We start from the raw sequence: 27,401 nt of genomic DNA, 5'->3' as shown, positions 1-27,401 counted from the left end.
AGAGTATTAAGAAGTCACTGAGTGAGCATAAAGACCAATTTGAGACTGCAAAGAAAAGTAACAGAGCTTATGGGAATTAAAGACACAATGGATGAAATTAAAAATAGAAAGATGAAGAGGAAGACCCCACATTTGAGGAAGAAAATGAAGAAATTGGAGGAGGTGCAGAAGGTGGACAGGGTAATAGAAAGAGACTTTTTTCTAAGGAACTACAGTGTATGATGTATGGATTTGGGGATGACCAGAATCCTTATACTGAGTCAGTGGATATTCTTGAAGACCTTGTCATAGAGGTCATCACTGAGATGACTCACAAGGCAATGTCAGTTGGAAGACAAGGTCGAGTACAAGTTGAAGATATCATCTTCTTGATTCGAAAGGACCCAAGGAAGTTTGCTAGGGCTAAAGACTTACTATGAATGAAGAATTGAAACAATCTAGAAAAGCATTTGATCACACAAACTATGGCTCTTGATCCTTTTTGTACTTCTTAAAGCTTCCTTATCTTCTGGGTCAAATATATATAGTAACTGCATATTTCCTATAGTAAGGTCCGGATATCTAACCATGAAAATGAAAGCTGGAGAAACATACAGGTTTCAGCCTTTATTTTCCTGTCTTCAATTTTAGAGCTTTTGAGTCTTTAATTGCCTGTCTTTATATTGTCATTGGGTTTTAATGATCATATATAAGTCAAAGTACCTTGCAATTCATGTAATTCCTTCTGACTTTTGACTAGATGATGAAGTAGTACTTATGTGTTAGGTGTCCTTTTTTGTCATTGTAGGCTATATTGTAGCTGTTTTATATGTGACAAGTAAATGGCACCTTTGATCCTGTGATAGCTGAGACATGTTTTTTGTATTTTCTTAAGTTTCTAGACAAAACTCTGATATTACTAATGAAGTGAACTGGTTTGTGTTTCTCTTAAGTAGATGATGATATAGGAAAATACGGTATTTTTAGAGAATGCTTAAGTGTCTTAAGTGGTCATTTGTTTTAATTTTCTTCACATAGCAAGAGTGTTTTGTTTTTTGAGAAACTAAGTTTCATGTAAATGCCTCAGTGTTGGTAGGCTTTTTTAAATTTAAAATCTTTGGGGTTTATACATTCTGTTTGTCAAGCTTTACAACTGAGTTTCCCAAGTCAGTTTAAATCTTCTAAAAAGAAATGCTTTCAGTAGCATGAATGGCATTGCTTAAAAAGCTGATGGCAGGATAAGCATTTGAGGTAGTGTTTTATTAATATATTTGTTAGTACTTGTTCATTGTGGAAATGTGTACTTGCCTAAAAGCATATGTGGCCACAGAAACCACTTGTAGTTCAGGATATACAGATTGTGTGTGTATTTAACTATCTTGTATTAAATTATTATTGCAATTAGCTTAAAATGAGAGTTGAAATTGCATTTAAAGTGATCATTGAATGTAACTATCTGTGAAACTGAATGTTTTGTTTTGTGTGCTGCTTTTTCACATTATCTATAAATCAGTGCTTGGGGAAATTCTACTTTCTTAACCTATTCATACAAGGAATAAAGTATGAAAAATTAGAAAAAAATACATTAGAGGGAGGAGGTGCAAGATGGCAGCAGAGTAGGGTGCTCTGAGAGTTAGCTCATCCTACAAGGCAGTTGGTGATCTCCCAGAACTATGTAAAGCACCTGCTTGGGGGCCCTAGGAGACCAGATGAGCATCCTGCAACATCCTTGAAAGAATGGAAGGAGGAGACCTACCATCTGCAGAGAAGATTCATGAGTAGAGCACTCTACACTATGGAGGCCAGTGTCCATTCTCCACTGGTGGAGAAGCTGCCTCAAGGGCTATTCCATGGCTGGAGTTGGAAGCTCCATTTCCCAAAAATGGGGGAGGAAGAGATAGTTGGTCCCTGAATTCACGTAGTGATTAGTAAACACGGCTGGCTAAAATATAACCCTAAAAACAGTTAAAGTTTGAACCTGTTCAAGTTGGAAAGCACCCAGTAGCTGCCATTTTAACTCTGCAAAAGCAGATCTCAATACATTCAACAAGATAGAAATTATACAATGCACCTTCTCTGATCTTAATGGAATAAAGCTGAAAATCAGCAAGAGGTGGAAAAAGGGTACATTCACAAATATATGGAAATTAAACAACACACTCTTATATAATCAGTGGGCCAAAGAAGAAATTTCAATAGAAATCAATAAATATCTCAAAACAAAAGAAAACAAGAGCACAACATATCAGAACATATGAGAAGCAGTGAAGGCAGTGTTGAAAGGGAAATTGATGGCACTCAATGCTTATACTAAAAAAGAAGAAAGAGCTAAAATCAAGAAGAAAAAAACAACAGCAAATGAATCCCAAAGCAAGTAGAAGTAATGAAATAACAAATATCAGAAGAGAAATAAATGAAATGGAGAACAAAAAGCAATAGAGAAAATTAACAAAACTCATAATTGGTTCTTTGAGAAGATTAACAAAATCAACAAACCCTTAGCTAGACTGACAAGGAAAAAAAGAGTGAAGATGCAAATAAATGAAATAAAAAATGAAAATGGGGACATTACTACTGATCCCACAGAAATAAAAGATATCGTAAGAGGATACTATGAACAACTGTACACCAAAAAACTAGACAATGTAGATGAAATGGAAAAATTCCCAGGAATGTATGAACAACCTACACTGACCCTAGAAGATACAGAAGACCTTGACAAACCAATCACAGGGAAAGAGATTGAAACAGTCATCAAACAACTCCCAAAATGACAAGCCCAGGACCAGATGGTTTCACAGGTGAGTTCTACCAAGCATTCAAAGATGATTAATACAAATCTTACTCAAGCTCTTTCCAAAAAATGGAATAAGAAGGAACGCTACCAAACTCATTCTATGAAGCCAATATCACCCTAATACCAAAGCCAGATGTAGATATTACAAAAATTTTTTTAATTGCAGACCCATTTCCCTAATGAATACGGGTACAGAAATCCTCAACAAAATACTTGCTAATTGATTCCAACAACATATTTAAAAACTTATTCATCATGATAAAGTGGGTTTTATACCAGGGATGCAAGGGTGGTTCAGCACAAGAAAATCAATCAGCATGCTATACCAATAAGCAACCCGCAATGCACAAAAACATCAGTGATGTTTCTATACGCTAATAATGTGCAGTCTGAGGAGGAAGTCAGGAAAAAAATTTCATTTACATTAGTGATTAAAAGAATCAGATATATAAAAATAATTTTAACCAAGGATGTAGAGCTCTTGCATTCAAAAAACTACAATGCATTGTCAAAAGAAATTTTTAAAAAGACCTAAATAAATGGTAGAATATTCCAAGCTCATATATTGGAAGACTAAATATCATTAAGACATCAATTCTACACAATTTGATATACAGTCAATGCAATCCCAATACAAATTTCACCAGCATTTTTTAAACATATGGAAAACACAATTATTGAATTTATTTGGTAGGGTAATGGGGTTCTGATTAGGCAGAAACATCTTGAAAAGGAAAAGCAAAGCTAGAGGACCCTCTCTTCCAGATTTTAAATCACATTACATAGCTACAATGGTTAAAAAAATATATAGCATGGTACTGGCATAAAGACAGACACATATACCAGTGAATCCAAACTGATGGTTTGGAAGTAGACCCTCATATCTATGGTCAAGTAATTTTTGGCAAGCCTATCCAACCCACCCAGCTGTGGCAGAGCAGTCTATTTAACAAATGGTGCTGGGAGAATTAGATATCCATAGTCAAAAGAAAGAAAAGGAACCCTTATCTCATGCCTTATACAAAAATTAACTCAAAATGGATTAAAGACCTAAATATAAATGCAAGAACCATAAGGCTCCTAAAAGAATATGTAGGAAAACATCTTCAAGACCTGGTGGTAGGTGGTAGATTCTTAAACCTTATACCAAAAGCATGAGCCACAAAAGAAAACATGGATATATGGGACCTCCTCAAACTCAAACACTTCTGTGATGCAAATGACTTCATCCCATGAAATGGGAGAAAATATTTGGAAACCACATATCTGATAAGGGCTTGATTTCCATTCTAAATAAAAGAGAGCATACAACAACAATAAAAAAACAAGCAATCCAACTTAACAATGGGCAAAAGATTTAGATGGACTTTTCTCCAAAGAGGAAATACAAATGGCCAAAAAGCACATGAAAAAGTGTTCCATATCACTAGCTACTAGAGAAATGTAAATCAAAACGACAATGAGATCTCATCTTACACCACATAAAATCGCCATAATTTAAAAAACAAAACAAAACAAGTGCTGCAGAAGATGTGGAGAAATAGGAACACTCCTTCACTGTCGGTGGGGTTGTAAATGGTGCAGCCTCTGTGGAAGACAGTTTGGCTCTTCCTCAGGAAGTTACATATAGAACCTCCATATGATCCAGTAATTCCTTTACTAGGAATATATCCAGAAGAACTGAAGTCTGTGGCACAAACAGAAGAACACGTGGCACACCGATGTTCATAGCAGCACTATTCACAATTGCCAAAAGATGGAAATAACCCAAGTTTCCAACAGCCAATGAATGGCAAACAAAATGTGGTATATACATATGATGGAATACTATGCTGCATTAAGAAGAAATGAAATTGGGACACCAATGATAATATGGATGAATCTTGAAGACATTATGCTAAGTGAAGTAAGCCAGACACAAATGGACAAATCTTGCATGGTCTCACTAATATGAATGAAATATGAAGAATAAATTCATGGAGTTAAACCCTAGAGGACAGGTTATCAGGAGTTATGAGGAGGTCTGAGAAGGAGTACTGATGCTTAACGTATGTAGAATTTTTAATTAACTTGACCGTTAAAGCATGGAAATGGACAGAGTTGATGGTAACATATTATAGTGAATAACAGCTGGTTTATAAATGGGAATGTGGCTGGAAAGGGTGATCCAGGGATGTAAATGCCAACTGAAAGAAAGCTAGAGCTTAATCTAGGGACTAAATAACACAGTGAACCCAGAGGTGGAAGAGAATTGTGGTTGATGGTACAGATGAAAGAGTGTCCTTCTGTGAGCAAGAACAGATGTACATCACTATTACAGGGTGGTGGAAATGTGGAGAAGCATGGAATAAATACAACTGCTGTGACCTATGGACTGTGGTTAGCAGGAATAATGTAATATTCTTGCATCTATGCCAAAGATTACTATGTTGATCATGAAGGAATATGGAAAAAGTGTGCCAAATGTACACTATGGACCATAGTTGGTGGTAATGGTCTAATGATATTTTCTCATAATCTGTAACAAATGTTTCACTATGGTGTGGTGTGTTGGTGAAGGGTGAAGGGCTGTTGTACAGCAATTTTACACATATGCATGATTGTTTTATAGGTGCACAACTCCTGTAATAAATATATATTAAAAAATAATCATAGGGGGAAGTGGCTGTGGCGCAATAGTTGTGCTCCCATCTACCATATGGGAGGCCCTGGGTTTGCATCCTGGGGCCTCCTTGTGAAGGCAGTCTCGCCTGCATGCTGCAGAGCACCACCCAGCCCGCAAGCAGTGTGGAGAGCTGACTCAGCAAGATGACACAACAAAAAAAAAAGGAAGACAAAAACACAGAAGAATGTGCAGCATACGGACACAGAGAGCAGACAGTATGCAAAAGCCATAAGGGGGGGGGGATAAAAATAAAATAAAATAACAGACAAAAGCAGTTTATCAAATAATAATAATAATAATAATAAGGTGGGTTTGGGGGGAAATACACCAAATATAAGATACGGACTATGGTTAGTAGTAATATTTTGATGATACTCTCATAATTTGTAACAAATATTTCAGAAAAATGCAAGATGTGGGGTGGGGTGATATATGGGGTGGGGTGATATATGGGACTCTGTATAATGTCATACATGTTTGTTTTGTAAGTTCACAACTTTTACTACACACTGTTTATGTGTGTTCATGTATGAATGATATACACCAATACAACTGATAAATAAATAATTATAACAATAATAATAAATAATATTTTTAAAAATACATTAGAACTTCCAGAAAGATGGCTGACTAAAAACACACAGGACTCTCTTCTTTCCTTAAAAAATATCTAGACGGCAGACATAAACAGCTTGGGAAAATAATCTTCTAGGGTTTAGGACACCAGGGGATGACTGGACACTTCCCAGAAGAGAAAGGGGCAAGGGAAAATAATTGTGTCTACAAAACTATGCATTAAAAGCCATAGCTGCAAATGCCAGCACCTTCCCCCACAATATAAAAGCTTTTGAATTCTCACACCTCTGGATTGATGGCTACAAATGGGGCCCTAGGGATCTACCTCCCCAGAAAAAGTGAGAGAGAAGGACACAGCCTAAGGCTGACCCAGCTTTTGACCCACAAATTTGGTCTGCTGTGTCCCATGGGCCCTTCCAAACCAGATGGGGCCACACCATTGTTTGTCTTAAGAGCTAGCAAGAGATTAAAGAGATCCAACTCTCTCAATCTCCCTCTCTACTGACCAGGACTGGTTTTTGAGGTCACAAAGGGGAGAGAAATTACTTCCCACCTGGGAAATGAGAGGGGGCAGCCAGCAAAGTTTGGAGAACTGCCCCTGAGAAAGTGTCAATTACAAAGCTATTAGCCTCCAGACAGGAAACTTTGTCACAATGATCCAGTCAATGTTGCAGCAACACACTTCAAGTGGACATTGAAAGAGGGTTACCAAAGATCGCCATCTGCTGGGTGACCAAGTATTTGCATGTGAGAAAATTAAAATTAAATAAGAAAGAGAGGCTTTTTCTGGCCTTTGCAATCTCCCTCCACAAAGCCCTAGGAAGCAGGTCTGCTCCCCATTACTGGGTTCATAGCCCAATTTGATCAACTAACCAGGACAATCCCAGAGACTCAGAACAGATTGAACCAAAAATCAAAGAATAGCAGTAACACATAGCCTCTTGCCACTAAAGCCCTATGAAAGAGGAAAAAAATTTAGCATCTGAGTAAACTCACCACCCTAATCAGATGCCTGGATATCAAAAATTACAAGCCATAGTAAGAAAATGTTAGAAATGGCCCAAGAAAAAGAATATATCAAAACTTCAGAAGAGATAGAAGATTTGAGACAATTAATCAATGTGATGAACACAAATTTCCAAAATCAAATTAATGACTTGAAAGACAAGGCATCCAAAGACATAAAGAACATTGAGAAAACACTAATTAGTGGCCGCCAGAGTTTCTGAAGGGACAGAGAGGGAAAATAGGTGCAATACCGGGTATTTTCAGGACATTGTAATTGTTCTGCATGACACTGCAGTGATTGGTATAGGCCATTATATATTTTGTCATAACCTATAAGATTGTGCAGGACAGAGGTTAAAAACTATAATGTAAATATAATCCACGGGTAGTAGCAATGCTTCAGTATGTGTTCTTCAATTGTAACGAATGTACCACACTAATGAAAGATGTTGTTAAGGTGGGAAAATGTGGACGGGGGAGAGGATGGGACATATGGGAATTCCCTATAATTTTTATGTGACATTTATGTAATCCAATGCTTCTTTAAAAATAAAAATAATATTACAATAGAAGATACTGAGCTAACACAAAGAAGAATTTAAAAACCTGAACAGAAATGTAACAGAGCTCATGGGAATGAAAGACACAATAGGTAAGATCAAAACCACATTAGAGGCATACAACAGTAGATTCAAAATGACTGGAGAAAGAATAAGTCATATAGAAGACAGAATGCTGAAACTGAAGAGAAAAAAGAAGAAAGAAAGAATGGAAAAAATAGAGCAGGGGTTTGGAGTTGAATGATAACATGAAATGCAACAACATACGTGTCAAGGGAATTCCAGAAGGAGAAAAGAAGGGAAAAGGGGCTGAAAGAATATTTGAGGATATAATAGCTGAAAATTTCCCAACTCACACAAAAGAAATGAACTTACATGTCCAAGAAGCTCAGTGTATCTCAATCAGAATAAATCTGAATAGACCCACTGCAAGAGTCATACTACTCAGAATGTCAAATGTCAAAGATACAGAGAAAATTCTGAGAGCAGCAAGGGAGAAGCAAATCATCACATACAAGGAACACCCAGTAAGACTTAGTGCAGACTTCTCATCAGAAACCATGGAGGCAAGAAGATAACAGTATGATATGATACAAATAGGATATTGAAAGAGAAAAACTGCCAGCTGAGAATCCTTTATGCAGCAAAATTGTCCCTCAAATATGAAAGCCAGTGTAAAACATTCACAAACAAATAGAAACTAAGATAACTTATTAAAAAAACAAAAAGGATCTACCTTTGCAGAAAATATTAAAGGAAGAGTTACAGCCTGAAAGGAAAAGATAGGAGAGAGAGGTTTGGAAAACAGGATAGAAGAAGGAATAGCAGAAAGGATAACCAAAAGAGTAAAAAGACAGATGAAAACAAATCTTTGATACATGAAAACCAAAGAATAAAATGCTATAAGTAAATAATGTATGTACAGTAGCATTATTGAATGTGAATGGATTAAACTCCCCAGTCAAAAGATATAGGCTGACAGAATGGATTTTTAAAAAAGAACCATCCATATATTGCTTACTAGAGTTTCACCTTAGACCCAGGGATACAAACCAGCTGAAAGTGAAAGGTTGGAAAAAGATGCTTCACACAAACAGTAACCAAAAAAAGAGCAGAGGTAGCTATATTGGACAAAACTGACTTGAATTGCAAAAAAAAGTTATAAGAGATAGAGAAGACCATTATATATTAATATAAGGAACAATCCACCAGGAAGAAATAACAGTCATAAATGTCTATGCACCTAGCCAGGGTGCCCCAAAGTACATGAGGCAAACTCTGACAAAACTAAAGGGAGAAATAGACACCTCTACCATAACAGTTGGAGACTTTGGCACACTAGTCATATCATTAGATAGAACAGTTAGAAGATCAACAAGGAAACAGAGAACTTGAACAATACGTGTTAGGCCTAACAGACATATGCAGAATGTTGCACCCAAACTCAGTGGGTTATAATTCTTCCCAAGTGCACGTGGATCTTTCTCCAGGATAGACCACATGGTAGATCACAATACATTTCTCAAAAAATACAAAGAGACTGAAATTATACAAAGCACCTTCTCAGATCATAATGGAATGAAACTTCAAATCAATAATAGACAGGAACTAGGTAAATTCACAAATGTGTGGAAGCTAAGCAACACACTCCTAAATATTCAATGAGACAAAGAAGAAATTGCGGGAAGCAGACATGGCTCAACCAATAAAGTGTCTGGCTACCATATGGGAGTGTCCGGGGTTCGATACCCAGGGCCTCCTGACACATGCGGTGAGCTGGCCCATGCACAGAGCTGCTGCACACAAGGAGTGCCACGCCACGCAGGGCGGCCCTGCATGGGGGTGCCCCATGCACAAGGAGAGCCACCCTGCATGAAAAAAGCACAGCCCACCCAGTAGTGGCACCGCACACAAGGAGAGTTGATGCAGTAAAATGACATAACAAAAAAGAGATGCAGTTTCCAGGTGCCACTGAGGGAGCCAGTGGACACAGAGAGCAGACGGGGGTGAAGAAGGGGAGAGACATAAATAAAATAAATCTTAAAAAGAAAAGAGTCCTTTAAAAAAAAGAAGAAATTGCAAGTGAAGTCAGTAAACATATTGAGACAAAGGAAAATGAGAACACAACTTATAAAAAGTTATGCGATACATTGAAGACAGTCTGGAGAGGGGAAATTTATAGCCCTAAACACCCATATTAAAAAGAAGAAAGAGCAAAAGTCAGAACAGGCTGAACTGGAGAAACTAGAAAAAGAACATCAAACCACTCCCAAAGCAAACAGAAGGAAGGCAATAATAAAGATTAGAGCAGAAATAAATGAAATTGAGAATTAAAAAATAGAGAAAATCAACAAAACGAAAAGCTGGTTCTTTGAGATCAATAAAACTGACAAACCCCTAGCTAGACTAACAAAGAAGAGAGAAGATGCAAATAAACAAAACCAGAAAGGAAAGAGATGCAGCTATGACCCTGCAGAAATAAAAAAGATTATAAGAGAATATAGTATGCGAACAAACTAGACAACCTCGATGAAATGGACAAATTCCTAGAAATCTACAAACAACCTACACTGAAGCTACAAGAAATACAAGAACTTAAATCACATTTGAAGATATTGAATCAGTCATCAAAAAACTCCTAACGAAGAAAAGTCCAGGACTAGATAACTTCACAGGTGAATTCTACCAAGCATTTTGAGAAGAATGAACACCAATCCTGTTTAAATTCTTCCAAAAAATTGAAGAGAAGGGAAAATTACTCAACATATTTTATGAAGCCAGCATCATCCCAATAACAAAACCAGATAAAGACACTGCAAGAAAAGAAAATTACAGACCAATCTCTAATCAATATAGATGCAAAAAGTTCTCAACAAAATACTTGCCAATAGAATCTAATATATCAAAAGACTTAAAGATCATAACCAAGTGGGATTTATTACTAGTATGCAAGGGCGGTTCAACATGAGAAATCAATCAATGTAATACACATTAAGAAATTGAAAGGAAAAAAAACACATGATCATCTCAATTAATGCAGAAAAGGCATTCGACAAAATCCAGTATCCTTTCTGGATTAAAAAAACACTTTGAAAGTTAAGAGTAAAAGGAAAATCCCTCAAAAGGCATATATGAAAAACTCACAGTCAACACGATACTTAACTGGGAAAGTTTGAAAGCTTTCCCTCCAAGATCAAGAATAAGACAAGGATGCCCACTGTCACCATTGTTATTCAACATTGTGCCAGAGTTCTAGCCAAAGCCATTAGACAAGAGAAGTAAAAAAAAAAAAAAAAAGACATCCAAAAGGGAAAGAGGAAGTAAAACCCTCACTATTTGTGATGACATGATACTATATTTACAAAATTCTGAAATGTCTATGACAAAGTTACTTGAAACAATAAATGAGTTCAGCAAAGTAGCAGGATATAAGATCAACATGCAAAAATCAATAATGTTTCTGTACACTAATATTAAATAATCCGAAGAGGAAATCAGGGGGGAAATTACATTTACAATAGCAAGAAAAAGATTCTAATACCTAGGAATCAATTTAACCAAAGAAGTACAGGAATTACATGCAGAGAACTACAAAATAATGTTAAAAGAAATCAATGAGGAACTAAACAAATTGGGTTTGATTTCCAGTGCTTCCTAAGGAAGACACCACAGAGAGCTGATGCTGCAACAAGCAGGCACCGCAAGAGCAGATGCAACCGCTGTAACAAGCAGATACTGCAACCGCTGCAACAAGCAGACTGCCACAATCAGCAGACACCGTAATCAGCAGAAGTCTCAACCACCACAATGAGCAGACACCACAGCCAGCAGGGAGTGGATGTGTTTCAGGGCTTTGGACACTTGCTTCCCACATGGGAGGTCCTGGGTTCAGTTCCTGGTGCCTCCTAGAGAAGATGAGCAGACACAGCAAGCACAACGAGCAGACAGACAAGGGAGCCATCTGGGAGCAAGTTAAAAATAAACAAACAAACAAACAAACAAACAAATAAATAAATCTTTATTTTAAAAAATAAGATTATATGCCATGATCAAGTGGGTTTTATCCCAGGTATGCAAGGGTGAGTCAACACAAGAAAATTAGTGTAATAAACCACATTGATAAATTGAAGAAGAAAAATTACACGATCCCTTTGAATGATGCAGAAAAGGCATTTGAAAAAATATAGCACATTTTCTTGATAGAAAATACTCCAAACGATAGGAATAGAAGAAAGCTTTCTCAAAATGGTAAAACACATAAGTGAAAAAACTAGTTAGCATTGTATTCAACGATGAAAGATTGAAAGCTTTCCTGCCGAGATCACTGACAAGACAAGGATGCGCACTGCCATCACTGTTATTCAACATTGTGCTAGAAGTTCTATCTAGAACAATTAGGCTAGATAAAGAAATAAAAGGCACCCAAATAGGAAAGGAAGAAGTAAAACTTTCACTATTTGCTGATGATATGATCCTATTTCCAGAAATTCCTGGAAATTCCACAGCACAGCTCTTAGAACTAAAACACAAGTTCAGCAAAGTGGCAGGACACAAGATTAATACCCAAAAGTCAATAGCGTTTCTATACACTACTGATGTGGAATCTGAGGAGGAAATGAGAAAACAAATTCCATATTTGCAACTGAAAGAATCAAATATTTGCGAATAAACTTAACCAAGGACATAAAGGACCTATATTCAAAAGACTAGAATATTGCTAAAAGAAACCAAAGAAGACTTCAATAAATGTAAGGACATTCTGTGTTCCTGGATTGGAAGACTAAATATCGTTAGGATGTCAATTCTACCCAAACTGATTTACAGATTCAACACTACATTAAAAATCCTGGCACCCTTTTTATCTTCTCAGAAATGGAAAAGCCAATTATCAAATTTATTTGGAGGAGTAAGGGGCCCTCAGTAACCAAAACTGTCTTTAAAAAGAAGAGCAAAATTGGAGGACTCTCACTTCCTGACTTGAAGTATACACTTAGCTACATCACTAAAAACATGGTACTGGCATAAAGACAGACAGATTGACCAATGAATCAAAAACTCAGAAATAGATCCTCATGTCTACAGGCAAGGGGCTTTTGACAAGCACTCAAGTCCTCCCAGCTGAGCCAGAACAGTCTCTTTAATAAATGGTGCTGGAAGAACTGGATATCCATATCCAAAAGAAAGAAAGAGGATCTCTATCTCACACCTTATTTTAAAAAATTAAATCAAAATGGATCAAGGACATAAATATAAAAGTGAGAACCATAAAACTCCCAAAATAAAATGTTCTGGAATTTGATAGTGGTGATGGATGCACAACTCTGTGAATGTACTAAAAATCGCTGAATTGTACCTTTTTTAACATTTAACTTTATGGAATGTGAATTATGTCTCAATGAAGCTGTAAGAAAATCTTTGTCAGTAAAGTTAATGATGTCCCATTGTTAAAATTAATAAATAAAGAAAGAAAGACAGAAAAAAGAAAATGTAGGAACGCATCTACAAGATATTGTGATAGGCTGTATTTTCATAAACTTTACACCAAAAGCATGACCAACAAAAGAAAATAAAGATAAATGGGACCTCCTCAAAATTAAACACTTTTGTACCTCAAAGGATTTTGTCCAAAGGGTAAAAAGGCAGCTGACTCAATGGTAGAAAATAGTTGGCAATCACATATCTGATAAAGATTTAATATACATGCTATATAAAGAGATCATATAACTCAGCAATAGAAAGGCAAACTACCCAATGAAAAAATGGACAAAAGACTTGAAAAGACAATTGTCCAAAGAAGAAATAAAAATGGCAAAGAAACATGAAAAAATGTTATACATCACTAGTGATTAAGGTAATGTAAATCAAAACTACAATGAAATATCATTTCATACCTGTTACACTGGCCGTTATTAAAAAGTCTGAAAATTGGAAGAGTTGGAGAGGATGTGGAGAGATAGGAATGCTTATTCACTGTTGGTGGAGATGTAGAATGGTATAGCCACTGTGGAGGACTGTTTGGCAGTTTCTAAAGAAGTCAAATATAGATTTGCCATGTGACCTGGCAATACCACTACTGGGTGTATACCCAGAAGAACTGAGAGTAGTGACAAGAACAGACGGATGTTCATAGCATTGTTCATGATGGCCAAAAGCTGGAAACAACCCCCGTGTCCATCAACTGATGAATGGATTAACAAATTGTGGTGTGTACACATGATGAAATATTAAGCAGCTTTAAGAAGAAATGAAGTCATGAAGCATGTGACAACATGGAAGAACCTGGAGGACCTTATGATGAGTGAAGTAAACCAGACACAAAAGGACAAATACTGTATGGCTGCACTATTATGAACAAAATGTATTATGTAAACTCATGGAGTTAATAATTTAAATATAGGTCACCAGAAAATAGAATGAGGTTAGAGAATAGAGAGCTGAGGGTTAATTTGTACAGAATTGGTAAAAAGGTTGTTTGTAAATCTTTGGAAATAAATGTCTTTAGCACGTACTATTGTGAAAATAGTACACGCTAAAGACAGAAAATGTGGAACAGGTGAGAACACATCACGGTATTTGTAACTAGCAGAGCTATTATATGGCTATGACAGTGGTTGAAAGGGTATGTTTAAGGTAATGTTTATTACTAGAAAGAAAGCTAAAAAATGTAACATGGGATTGTATAACAGTGAAACCTCATGTAAAATATGAATATGTGTGATACTGCATGCACACTGTAAATGCAAATATACTAGACAAAGAGCAGAACAGCTCTGTGTATGGCAGGTGAAGCATAGATTGAGAGGTGTTGAGTTTGGTTTGTTTGTTGTTTGTTTATTATTATTGTTATTGCTGTTATTGGAATGATGAAAATGCTCCAAAAATGATTGAAGTGATGAATGGCACAACTATGTGATTATAATGAATACCAATGATTATATCCTTTGGAAGGATTTATGCTTTATTAATATGATTCAATAAAATAGAATTGTTTAAAAAAAACTAAGTTTGTTATCAGTTTAGAAATGCTCGCTAATTTTGATGGGACTAGCATCCAGGTGTTATTTCCTGAGTAACTTAATTTTTAAAACACATGGATCAAAAATGAAAGAACCCTCAGTTATGGCCCTAACCACTTCATTAATTTTAGGAACTCATAGGTCTCATGAAGAAATATTTGTAGGGGATTACAGTTTCTTTGATTCCAGTTCAGTCTGTTTTTCTTCCATAAATTTTAAGAAAGTAAATTTCACTATGCTGCATTTGAGATTGGAAACAATAGTTACTTGGGTTTTGGATCAGGGTAATATTTTATTCTCTATTCTTTCCTCTACTTCCCTGTGGCCACATCAATCTTATAATTAAGAATCTCTAACAATTGTGATTGTTTTTCTCTTTTCCACCACGGATCAGGGCTCTTCTCAACAAAAGGTTCATTTCCATGGGGACGGGTGTGTTGGCCCATCTCAATTGTCAGAGGAGCCAAGAAACTGGTGATCTGGACATATATGGAAACTCATCTTCAAAGTAGGTGCTGAGGCAATGTGGGAAGGTTGGGATTCCCTGGAAAACAGAGCCCCAGGGAGTGGATGACCACAGCATGTCCAAGGTCAGGGGCAGGAAGTGCAGGGCACTGCAGGTGCTGCCAAGTCACAGCCAAGATGGCTCATGGCCAAGACAGCTGTGTGAGGGGCAAGGCAGGGAGATCAGGAGGGAGGGGCCGCCCAGAACGAGCTCATCACCCGAATTCACAGGCCTTCCCCATGTCGTGAAAACAACATGCGAAAGACAGAACTCGTGGAACAGGGGGCCATACTGGCTATTAAATTTTTCTTCTCATTTCTCAGTTTTCCAAAAGTTTTCCCAGGTGTTTTAATAAGAGGAACATGTGATTGGAAGGAACAAGACAAATTCTTCTCAGCACATCAGAGCTGCTCACGATGTGCCACATGCCATGGCTCTGCCCATGTGGTATGACTGGGGGCCCGGTGCCCAGCACTGACTCAGAGGGGACACCAGGGACCCCCAAGGGGGCACAGGAACCCCCATTCCTCTTGGGAAGGACCCAGAAGCATTTCCAGGGCCGTCAGGTGGGCTCCGCCTGCACCAGGAACTCTCTTCTAGGTGAACTAGAAGGCACCCTCCATGGTTTTGGCTATCAGCACTGGGGAGCTCGGGTCCACCCACGCTGGGGAAGGGCAGGTAAAGGGGAACAGCACTCTCCTGAGTGGAGAGCCAGCGCCAAGGTCCTCCCCGTGCTCTGCCCACCTAGAGGAGCAGATGCCCACCAATGCTGGAGAAGGGAGCAGTGCTGGGTCTACCAGGCGGCCGGGCAAGGCACTGGCCCAGGAAAATGCAACCATAACAACCGGAGGCAGCGAGGAGCTGGCAGGCAGAGGGTGCTGAGGGCCGCCCAGCAGCCCAGGCTCTGGGGAAGGCCCACCCAGCCCCAGCTCCCCGGGGGCCACCTGCCAGGCCCTCTGCTTCCTAAGGCTGCTCACCCTCGGCCACGTCCTGCCAAGTAATAGGCTGCTTCTTACATTTTCACACAATTATTATGCCCTCAAGGGCACCTCCCCCTCTACTACGAGATCTTGCCACGACCATGGCCCGTGTTATAGGAAAGAAAACAGGCTCAGGAGCCAAGGCCCTGGGGCCTGGGCCTCAGACTCTGGAGCGCAGGCCTGGCCAGGGCTCCTCATCTCAGCTCAGGATGAGCCACCTTCCCTGCAGGGGCCAGTGGCCCAGGCAGGGCGCAGGGCCCAGGCTGGCTGCCCATGCCCCCAGAGCCACCTGTGGCCTCCATCTTGGCCCTGGGGAGGACTCCCTGTGAGGCAGAGCTCAGCCCTGCTCCAGGTGCCTGGGGTCTGTTTCCGGTCAGGGTGGGAGGGGGCCAGGCCCCTCGCCCATCTGACCCTGTGTGGCATGCTACCTCTGACCCTACTGTGTCTACCAAAAGAGGCCAGCAAGGACAGGCAAGGCTAGGCATCTCAGAACCAACACGTGCTGTGGGGTCACTCGGGACTCAGAGGCATCTGGGCAGGTACTTACCTTTGAACTTGGTTCTGCTGAACTTGAATCTGCAAATAATGTCCTTCTTATTCAGGGCATTCGCAAAGCCTCTTCCGTGCACCTTGATATCAGGGCTTTCTGCAAGGACAACGTGGAACAGGCTTGTGAGGACACACTCAGGGCTGTGTTCGCTTGGCTCTTCCTTTCAGGGCAGGCTGCCCCAGAATGAACACCCAAGGTGACTCATGCAAGGAAGCAGCTGTGGGGACACCACCTCTGGGGGACACCGCCTCCAAGCAGCCTCTTCTCACCACTGATTCTTAGAAACCCTGACTGTGCCCTGCCAGGCCTCTCCTTAGGGTGAGCTCCACCCCTGAAATCCCAAGGGGCTCCCTAAAGCCATGGGATGCTGGCAGTGGGCAGAGTCACCCCTTGCTTTACAGGTGAGAGCAGAGTTCGGCCCAGGTGCGGAGGGCCTCCCACACTCGCAGACCCGGCACCAAAAGTCAGTCTAGCAGGTCCCCGCTGGCCGCGCTCAGCAGGGGCCCATGGCCGTGGCCGGGGAGAGGGCTCCTGCCCAGTTCCCAGGTGGGCGCAGGGCTCAGGATTCCACATCAGGGAGGAGGCAGCTGCCGGCCGATGAGCAGGCGCCCCTGCCACACTGGGAGGCCCTTCTCCTCCTGCACTGAGCTGGGGCATGCTGGACGTCAGGCTTGGCCATGTCTTTCCTCCACACCTGAGCCGCACTTGTCGGGCTCCCCGTCCTCTGATGCTGTGACTTGCAGGTTTCAAATGGCGGCTCAGTTTTGCGCAGCAGGGATGATGGCTAATTTTTTCTGTGTGACGTCCGTCTCATGTGTTCCTGTGCTCCACCGGCTGGTGCTGTGTCGAGGGGGCTCTAAATATGCTTTTCCTTTCTTCTTGTTCGTAAACATTTTTTTTTGAGAGGGGAAAAATGTACTTGCACACACATACCCACAAGCACCCTCACAGAGCCACTCACAAATGAGCAACTTCCTGCACACTTCAAACACACTCACACACCACACATTCACACACACACAAACACATGCACACACATATAGACACCCAAATATAAACAAAGGCACATACACATGCATATGTGCACACACCACACATCCAAACACACATATTCATGCTCACACGTACATATGCATACATTGCAAATACACACACACTGCATGTACATAGACAGATACATACACAAACATGATTCTCACACATGCCCATGAACACGCAAACACACATGGATATGCGTGCATGCACATACACAACCCAAATACACACATACACATGCATGTACACACATGATGATATCCACATGCACCAACATATGAAGTCTGAAACACATACACACAAACATGCACGCATACACACATACAGGTTCATGCTCCTCTTATACTCGTATCTGTGCACAAAAGCATGCCTGCCCACACACACAATTGTTCTGGTCCACTAGGCTGCCGAAAGCAATATCCCAGAAATGGGTTGGCTTTTACAGTGGGGATTTATTAGCATACAAGTTCACGGTTCTGAGCCTTGGAAAGGTCCAAATCAAGGCACCATCAAGATGGTACCTTCCTCCTGAAGAACGGCTGCCAGTGACCCTAGCCTCCTCTGTCACACTGCAAGGTCCTTGGTGGCATCTGCTGGTCTCCTCTTCCAGGCTGTGTTGCTTCCAGCTTCTTCCTTCCATGGCTTTCTCTCTTTGTGTGGATTTCATTGTCTTATAAGGGACTCCAATAAGAGGATTAAGACCCACCCTGAGCCAGGCCTTAACTGAAGGAACCTCATCAAAAGGCCCTACTTGCTATAGGTCCACACCCACAGGAATGGATCAGCTTTAAGAACATACTTTTCTGGGGTCTACACAGGTTCAGACCATCACACTCCACCCCGTGAACTCCAAAAAGACATGTTCTTGCCATATTGAAATACATTCATTCCATCACAACATCCCAGAAGCCTTAATTCATTTCAGTAACAATATTAAGTAAACTTCTTATCAAAATCAGTTACAGCTGTCATCTGTCCTGGGGCACAATTCCTCTGGCTGTGGACCTGGGGACTCAGAGAACAAGTTACCTGCTTTCAAGAGACACAGAAGGGATAGTCATAGGGCCAACATTACCACTGCCATAGGGAGAAATTGGAAGGAAAACAGGGGTCACGGGTCCCAAACAATTCCGAAACCCTTCAGGGCAGACCCATGAGATTTCCAGGTCTGAGAGTCGTTATGGAACAACGGTGTGACCTCAGGCCCTAGTACATCAGAAGCCCCACCCTTTCCAGGTGTTTGACAGGATCCCTGCCCACCCCAAACACTGGGGTGAAGGCTCCAGCATCATCAAATGTTGAGGTGACAGCCAGCTCTCAGCCCCACCTTGTCAAGCATCTGGGTGGCAAACAACCTCTCCATCATCCCCAAGGCATCTGAGAAATCTGGGGTGGTGGCACTCTTCCAACAACAAGGCAAAAGGTTGCTGCCTCCAAGCTCCTGGGCATACTCACACCTTCACATAGCAGGGCTGACCTCCAAGCTCCTGGGCATACTCACACCTTCCACATGGCAGGGCTGACCTCCAGGCTCCCAGGCGCACTCACTCCTTCCATATAGCAGGGCTGACCTACAAGTTCCCAGGTACACTCACACCTTCCACATAGCAGGGCTGACCTCCAAGCTCCTGGGCATACTCACACCTTCCACATGGCAGGGCTGACCTCCAGGCTCCCAGGTGTACTCGCACCTTCCACATGGCAGGGCTGAACTCCAAGCTCGCGTTGTACTCACACCTTCCACATGGCAGGGCTGACCTCCAAGCTCCCAGGTTTACTCACACCTTCCACATGGCAGGGCTGACCTCCAGGCTCCTGGGCATGCTCACACCTTCCATATAGTAGGGCTGACCTTCAAGCTCCCAGGTGTACTCACACCTTCCACATGGCAGGGCTGACCTCCAAGCTCCCAGGTGTTCTCACACCTTACACATGGCAGGGCTGACCTCCAAGCTCCCGGGCATTCTCACACCTCCACATGGCATGGCTGACCTTCAGGCTCCTGGGTGTACTCACACCTTCCACATGGCAGGGCTGATCTCCAAGCTCTCGGTGTACTCACACCTTCCACATGGCAGGGCTGAGCTCCAAGCTCCTGTGTGTACTCTCACCTCCACATGGCAGGGCTGACCTCCAAGCTCCCGGGCATTCTCACACCTCCACATGGCAGGGATGACCTCCAGGCTCCTGGGTGTACTCACACCTTCTACATGGCCTGGCTGGTCTGCTCTCTTGGCTGAATACTGTCTACAGTCCAGACCTCAGCTGCCATGGTTGTGCCTTTGAAGTCATTTTTCCATCAATCTACCCCATTTCTGTTCCTTATAGACCAAACCGGTAATGGCTCCATTCGTACAGATTTTGCAAAAAACTTGTTGGTTTCACAGGTAGAACACTGGGGTCCAGGCCATAAGACAAAAGATCTTCTGGAGATCCTCCCTGGATGTTTGCATTCCCAGTCCTGATGCACACTGATGACCAGCTCTCTGTTCAGAGATGTTTTCACATGGGGCACTATTCTCTGGAGACTCGCTTTCCAGAAGCTCAGAATTTACCAAGTCATCAATATCTGCTCTCTTTGTGCCCATCAGTTCAGTCCTCACTTATCCCTTTCCTCTCACATTTTACTATGAGCTTCAAGGAGAAGCCAGGCTGCATTTTCTACATTTAGTCTCAAATCTCCTCAGCTACATTTCCAAGCTTGCCATTTCCAAATTCTGTCATCTTCCATATGATATCAGGACTCAACTTTGCCAAATTCTCTGCCACTTTAAAACAAGAATCGCTTTCTTCCAGTTTGCAACGACACACTCATCATCTCTGAGTAAGGCCTCATCGGATGTTCCTTTAGCATCTGTGTTTCTACCAACAATTTCTTCAAAGTACTCTGGGCCTTTCCTATCAAGCACCACCCAATTCTTCCCACCTCTACTTTTTATCCCATTTAACAGCTTTTTTTTTTTTTTGTATTTTTTACCGTTATTGAATTATATCACTCATGCATAAACATAGATAAAGAATTAGTGTAAGAAACATAAACCTCATACAGGGCTCTCATACCTCATCCTATCACCAATACCTTACATTGTTGTGGAGCATTTTTTACTCATGATTAAAGAGCATCCTTAAAATACTACTAATAACCAAAGAATCTTATATTTGGTTTATTTTTCCCTAACCCACCCTATTATTATTATTTTTTATGTTTATATCATTTATACATGAACACACATAAATAATATGTGTATAGAAAAGTTGTGAACTTGCAAAGCAAACATGCATAACATCATACAGGGGTCTCATACATCAACTCACCACCAACATTTTGCATTGTTGTGAGACATCTGTTACAAATTATGAAAGAATATCTTCAAAATCTTACTCCTAACCATAGTCCTTATCTTTTATTTGGTATATTTTCCCCCCAAACCACCCTGCTATTATGTTTTTAATGTATTTTTATGATAGAAGTTACAAACTTACAAAACAATCATGTACATGTACAGAATGCTTATACAACATCCCTCTGTCAACACATCACACCATGGTGGAACATTTGTTACAGATTATGAGATAATATCATTGATCATTACTAGGTCCATAGCATATATTTGGCACACTTTTTCCATACTCAAACAGTATCAACACAGTACATCTTTAATATAGATGCATGAATATTACATCACTGCTGTTAACTACAGCACATAGGTCACTCCAATTGTTTTCCCATGCTTCATCACATTCCCACCAACCTGCAGTAGTGATGTACTTCTGCTCTAGCTCACAAAGAACTCTTGCATCTGTACCATCAACCACAATTCCCACCCACCTCTGGTTTTACTGTGTGATTTAGTCCCTAGGTAATTCTCTAGCTTTCTGTCAATTGGCATTTACATTCCTAGACTACCATTTTCAGCCACATTCCCATTTATAAACCCGCTGTTACTAACTGTAATGTGGTACCTTCAACTCTATACAGTTCCACACTTTTACAGTAAGGTTAATTAAAACTTTTACATACATTAAACATCAGTGGTATACCTCAGTCCTCCTCTTATCTCCTTTAAGACTCCACCACCTACCACCAGGTCTTAAAAATATTTTCCTACATTTTCTTCTAGAAACTTTATGGCTCCTGCTTTTACATTTAGATATTTGATCCATTTTGAGTTAATTTTTGTAGAAAGTGTGAGATATAGGGGGGTCCTCTTTCCTTCTTTTGACTATGAATATCTAGTTCTCTCAGCACCATTTGTTGAATGGACTGTTCTGCTCAAGTTGGAGGTGTTTGACAGGCTTGTCAAAAATCACTTGACCATAGATGTGAGGGTCTTATTTTTGAACCATCAGTCTGGATCCATCGGTCTATGTGCCTGTCTTTATGTCAGGACCATGCTATTTTACCACTGTAGCTAGGTAATATGAATTAAAGACTGGAAGTGAGAGTCCACCAACTTCACTTTTCCTTTTAAGATGTTTCTGGTTATTAAAGACCCCTTACCCTTCCAAATAAATTGGATAAGTGTGTTTTCCATTTATTTTTTAAATGCTGGTAGAATTTTTATCAGGTTTGCATTGAATCTGTTTATCAGTTTGAGTAGAATTGATATCTTTAATGATATTTAGTTTTCCAATCTGTGAGCATGGAATGTTCTTCCAATTATTTAGGTCTTTTTTTTTTTTTTTCTTTTAACAATGAGTTGCAGGTTTCTGAATAAAAATGCTTTACATTGTTGGTTAAGTTTATTTCTAAATATTTGGGTTTTATCTTTTGTATTTTATTTTCACTATTCTTTTTACACTTTTACTTACTTTTACTGATATGTTCTTCATTTGTAGAATCTCTCTTAAGCCTCTCTCTCCTGTCTTTTCAGGCTCCTGCACTCCCTTTAGTATTTCCTGCAAAGCTGATTTCTTGGTTACAAACTCTCTCAGTCTCTGTTTATCTGTGAATGTTCTAAACTTTCCCTCATTTCTGAAAGACAATCTTGCTGGATATAAGATTCTTGGCTGGAAACTTTTCCTCTTGCATTATCTTAAATATATCATACCACTGTCTTACAGCCTCTGTGGTTTCTAATACAAAATTGGCACTTAGTCTTATTGGGTGTCCTTTACATGTTATGCATTGCTTTTCTCTTGCTATTCTCAGAATTCTTCCTTCAACTTTGGCATTTGACATTCTGATTAGTATGTGCCTCACAGTTGGTCTATTTGGATTTATTCAGTTGGGAGTACATTGTGCTCCTTGGACATGGATATCTATATTCTTCAATAGGGTTGGGAAATTTCCTACCAGTATTTCTTCAAATATTCCTTATGCCCCCTTTCCTTCTCTTCTCCTTCTGGGACACCCATGACATGAATGTTTGCACTTCTCTTGCTGATATTTAGTTCCCCAAGACCATGTTCAATTTTTTCCATTCTTTTCTTCATCTGTTCTTTTGTGTATTTGCTTTCAGAGTTCATTTCTTCAAGCTCACCAATCCTTCCTTCTGCATCTTCAAATCTGCTATTATATAATTCCAGTGTATTTTTAATTTCATTTATTGCACCTTTCATTCCCATAAGATCTGCTATTGTTCTATGTATGCTTTCAAATTCTTCTTTGTGCTCATCCAATGTCTTTTTAATTTCCTTAATCCTCTTAGCCATCTCATTGAATTTATTGAGGTTTGTTTGAACATCTATGATTAGATGTCTTAACTCCTTTATGTAATGTGGAGGCTTGTCTTGTTCCTTTAACTGGGCCATATCTTCCTGTTTCTTGGTGTGGATTGTAATTTTTTGTTGCTGCTTGGCATGTGGCTACTAAATGTATTTATTCTGGGTGCAGTTTCTCTCTTTAGGGCTCTTGCCTTTTCTCCCTTGCTCGTTATTTAGTACAAGCCAAGGATGTCATTGGTGCTGTAAGCTGTGGAGGTTCAAGCTACCCTCATTGCCCCAGGGACTGATGATGCTTCTCCCAGTTTTCTCCTTTGCCAGGGGTAGGGACACAGCTGCAGCCTTGTATAATAATCCAAGTCATACAGGCCTAGACTGCAGTTGCCCAGAGAGACTAATGAAGCTCATGCCCCTTTCTTCCCTGCCTGGGGAGGAGAGGAAGCTGCAGGTGTGAGCAGCAATCTATGCCATGAAGGCCCAAAATGATGACAGATGACCTGGTAGACTTCTGACTATTTGGTCCGTGCCAAACAAATGAACCCATAGTTACCCGGAGAGGCTGGTGTAGGGCCTGCCAGCTTCCTCTCTGCTAGAGGTGGGGCTGAAGCATAGGCTAGGACTGCAGGATGATCTTGGTGAAAGAAGCTGGTCCCTACCTTCACTGTAATTTTCAGTCAACCTGGCTTACCGTCATCCAGGGGGATGGAGTCAAAATGGTGGCTATTGGCCTCTTTCAAACTTGGACTGGCTCAAACTTTAGCAGTTCTTAGGATTATATTTGAACCCACTGAATTTTCTAATTAGTAGTTGAATTTGGTGCCCAAACATGTCTTCCTGGTTTTTGGAAGTGGAACTTCCATTTCTAGACCCAGAATAGCTCCTGACGTTGCAGGATATTTGTCTGGTCTCCTGGAAGCCCCAAACAGGTGTTTTAGACAGCTCTGGGGGATTACTAACTGCCCTGTAGCACAAACTGACTCCAGGAGCTCCTTATTCTGTTGCCATTTTGCTGGTTGTCCCATCTAACAGCTTTTTAAACATTTTTGGTATTTGCAATAGCAGCTACCCACTTTCTTATTACCAAAATCTGTTCCAGTTTGCTAGGCTGCCAAAAGCAACATACCAGAAATGGGTTGGCTTTTAGAGTGGGGATTTATTTGCTTTCAGATTACAGTTCTGAGGTCTTCTTCCTGAAGACCACCTGCTGATGATCCTGGACTCCAATGTATGTTGCATGGCACATGGTGCATCTGCTGATTTCTCTCTTCTCTTCTGGGTGTCCTTATTTCCAGCATCTTGCTTCTGTTGCTGTCTCTCTCTTCTTCTGAATTTCATTCACTTTAAACAACTCCAGTAATAGGACAGAGAACAACCCTGGGCTATGCCTTAAATGAAGTAACCTTATCAAAAGGGAAAGACCCTACGTACATTAGGTTCACACCCACAAGAATGGAATAGCTTTAAGAACATGCTTTTCTGGGGTCTATACAGCCTCAACCACAACAACAACACATGTACATACACACACACACAAACACATGCCATCACCCACATGCACATATATACACTCATGAAAGGCACACACACACAATTCACACACATACACACATGCATATCCACATACACACATGGATGTACATACACATGCACACACATACCTCTGTCTACACCAGTGACACCTCAGCCCTTACCTCCCATGCAGACATTGGTAGGTTCCAGATATTTAATTTCGATGCAGCTCTTCTCAATTACCTAGAATCCACAGTGGGCAGAAGGGCAGGGTGTGAGCTGTGGGGAGATTCTCGACAAGCCCCTCCTCACTTTCAGCTTCTCACACCCATCGGGCTTCTCACGTCCAGTTTCCACTCACCTGGGAACTGATGCTTGACAGGGAGTTCAGATCAGGGACCCCAAACACATGGTCCTTGGAATGTGCAATTCCTTCCAGCTATGAGGGAGAGGAGGTGGTTGGGATGCACAGCCAGGGCATGGAAGGGACAGCTGGTTCCACAAATGGGACAGTGCCTGGCCAACACGTCAGGGTCTGGGCAGTGTTTCCCTGGAACTAGATCCTTCATCTGCAGCAGAACTCATGGGGGACGGCCTCCACCCTCAGCTGGGGTGCAACTGAGCCTGCCAACTCCATCCTTTAAAGTGGATGGGGTAGACCCAAGTAATTGGGGGGGGAGGGTTAGGATGGCATCCCTGGGCTACCTGGGGAAACCAGCCTCTGACACCTGCCCCCAATCAGGCTCAAGGGTGGCCCCTGCATTACCTGTTCTCACTTACCTGTTTTTGCTCAAAGTCGTTCGCACCAATGGTGAAAACGATAGCTCCCATCTTCCGAGCCTTTCGAGCCTAAGAGAAAGAAGGTGTTGAGTAGAATTCCCCAGAATCAGTGCAGCATAATGGCTGTAATGATGGATTGGACTCACTTCCTCCGCAGCCAGCCAGTCTGCCCCTTGAGGTATGTTTGCAGCCGTCAGAGCATAGACCACTCTGGTGACCTTCCTACCTGGAGGACAAGCAAAGAGGGGCCAGGTGGGAATGGCACTTGGGGTGCACCAGGGAGCCATGGCAGCAGAACTGCAGGGCTGCCCATGCTGGGACACGGCCCAGTGCCCCACACCAAGTCCTCGCAGGCAAGGCGTGGGCAGCTCACCGGGACGCATGTGCCGGCCACCCTACTCTGCAGGCTTTCAGCAGAGAAGGGCCTGAGCCAGGACCCACCTGGCAGACAGGAGACTGAGCCCAACTCAGGGCCCCTTCTGCCAGGCTACCCCACCCTCCCCCACCAGATGGTATCACCTGTGCCAGGAAGGGAAACCCAGCTCGTGCACCTGACAGGTGCAAGACTCCAGAACAGCAGGGAGACCACAGGCTGACCTGCTGTAATGGGTGGGCTGCAGGTTTAGGGTAAGGGATCCCTGAGCCGGGCTGGCCTGGGGGTTCCTGCCAGTGTCCCGGGCCCCAGGGCCCCTGGCCAAGGCCCTTGAAGGGGGACCATGCGCCCAGCCAAGGGCTCTGCAAACCACAGTGCAGCCCCCTGAGAAGCCTGGAGGGACGTCACTCCTGGTCTGAGGACAGCACCCAATACCATCAGGGAGGGAGGCACAGGGTGGAAGGAAGAAGAGCCGAAAGCCACAGTGCAGCTCAGAGGGCTCAGCAGGCAACAAAGGGTGGCAGTCGATAAGATGTTCCATAAATCAAACCCTATGTCTGCGTGGGGCCCTCGTCTGCTTCCTTATCTTTTCCCAACTGCAGGTCAGAGAGGTAAGTGGCCTCACCTGGATGCACCTGCAGCCTCTCAAATCCAAAGGTGCAGGCAGATACCTTAGTTCTCGTAAAGGCGAGGTGGGTATTATCTTAGCCTCCTCGTACAGAGGAATCTGTAACTGGGAGACCGTAAGGAACTTCCTCCAGCTCAGAGCTAGAACATAGGGGAGGGATCGGGACCCGAACTCGCTGATGCCCAAACCCGGCTTTGCCCTGGGCCCCTGAGAACACAGAGGGCAGGAGGGGGCTTACCTTGAGAGCTGGATTTTCTCATCATCATATTTGCCTGCAACAAAAGAAGGAAATGTTGGACAAGGGGGTTAAATGAGCAAGGAGCCCTCTAAGAACGTGATACAGAGGCATGAACTCCCCAGGCTCCAGCAGCTGTACCTTCTCTAGTCCTACATTCATGTAGGAAGATGACACCAGATTACGTTCACGCATGAGTCTCCGAAGACCTTGTTGAAGATATTCTCTGAAATGCAACATGGAGAAGGCAGTGGAGGTGGGCGTGGCCCTCCCACCGTCACTCTGCGTGGACGTGCAAGGACGCTGGTGCATCTCACATGCAGACAGGGCTCCGCTCTCCCCATGGGCTCGGCCTGGCTTGCTGGGTGCATCCCTGACCCACAGCACCCAGCACCCAGCCCCAGGGGCCCTGCCTCTGACCGTCCACTCCACAGCGGGGGCATCCCTGCACATGCAGCTGCGAGGCAGCACTCACGAGGGACCAGTGTTTCTGTGGAACTCCTGGGGGACCCCCCGCAGGTGGCCCATGGGAGGCTGAGTT

General features: G+C 42.0%; 1 protein-coding gene across 1 annotated transcript in view; it reads right to left on the bottom strand.

Moving 5' to 3' along the window:
* LOC131278803 (anthrax toxin receptor-like) overlaps nucleotides 1–27,080 on the bottom strand; it is a 46,199-nt gene extending 19,119 nt beyond the window's left edge. The window contains exons 1-7 of the mRNA XM_058299263.2: nucleotides 27,002–27,080; nucleotides 26,864–26,897; nucleotides 25,771–25,850; nucleotides 25,625–25,693; nucleotides 25,206–25,283; nucleotides 25,027–25,087; nucleotides 16,634–16,732 (exon numbers count right to left, since the gene is read on the bottom strand). Coding sequence (XP_058155246.2) covers nucleotides 16,634–16,732; nucleotides 25,027–25,087; nucleotides 25,206–25,283; nucleotides 25,625–25,693; nucleotides 25,771–25,850; nucleotides 26,864–26,897; nucleotides 27,002–27,055 — 475 coding nt within the window. The 5' untranslated portion in view covers nucleotides 27,056–27,080. The remainder of the gene's footprint in view (nucleotides 1–16,633; nucleotides 16,733–25,026; nucleotides 25,088–25,205; nucleotides 25,284–25,624; nucleotides 25,694–25,770; nucleotides 25,851–26,863; nucleotides 26,898–27,001) is intronic.
* Nucleotides 27,081–27,401: the final 321 nt, after the last annotated feature.

The sequence above is a fragment of the Dasypus novemcinctus genome, chromosome 6 (assembly GCF_030445035.2).
Source record: "Dasypus novemcinctus isolate mDasNov1 chromosome 6, mDasNov1.1.hap2, whole genome shotgun sequence".
Lineage (NCBI taxonomy): Eukaryota > Metazoa > Chordata > Mammalia > Cingulata > Dasypodidae > Dasypus > Dasypus novemcinctus.
The sequence above is the reverse complement of the archived record's forward strand: the minus strand, read 5'-3'. Positions and strand labels throughout refer to the sequence as shown.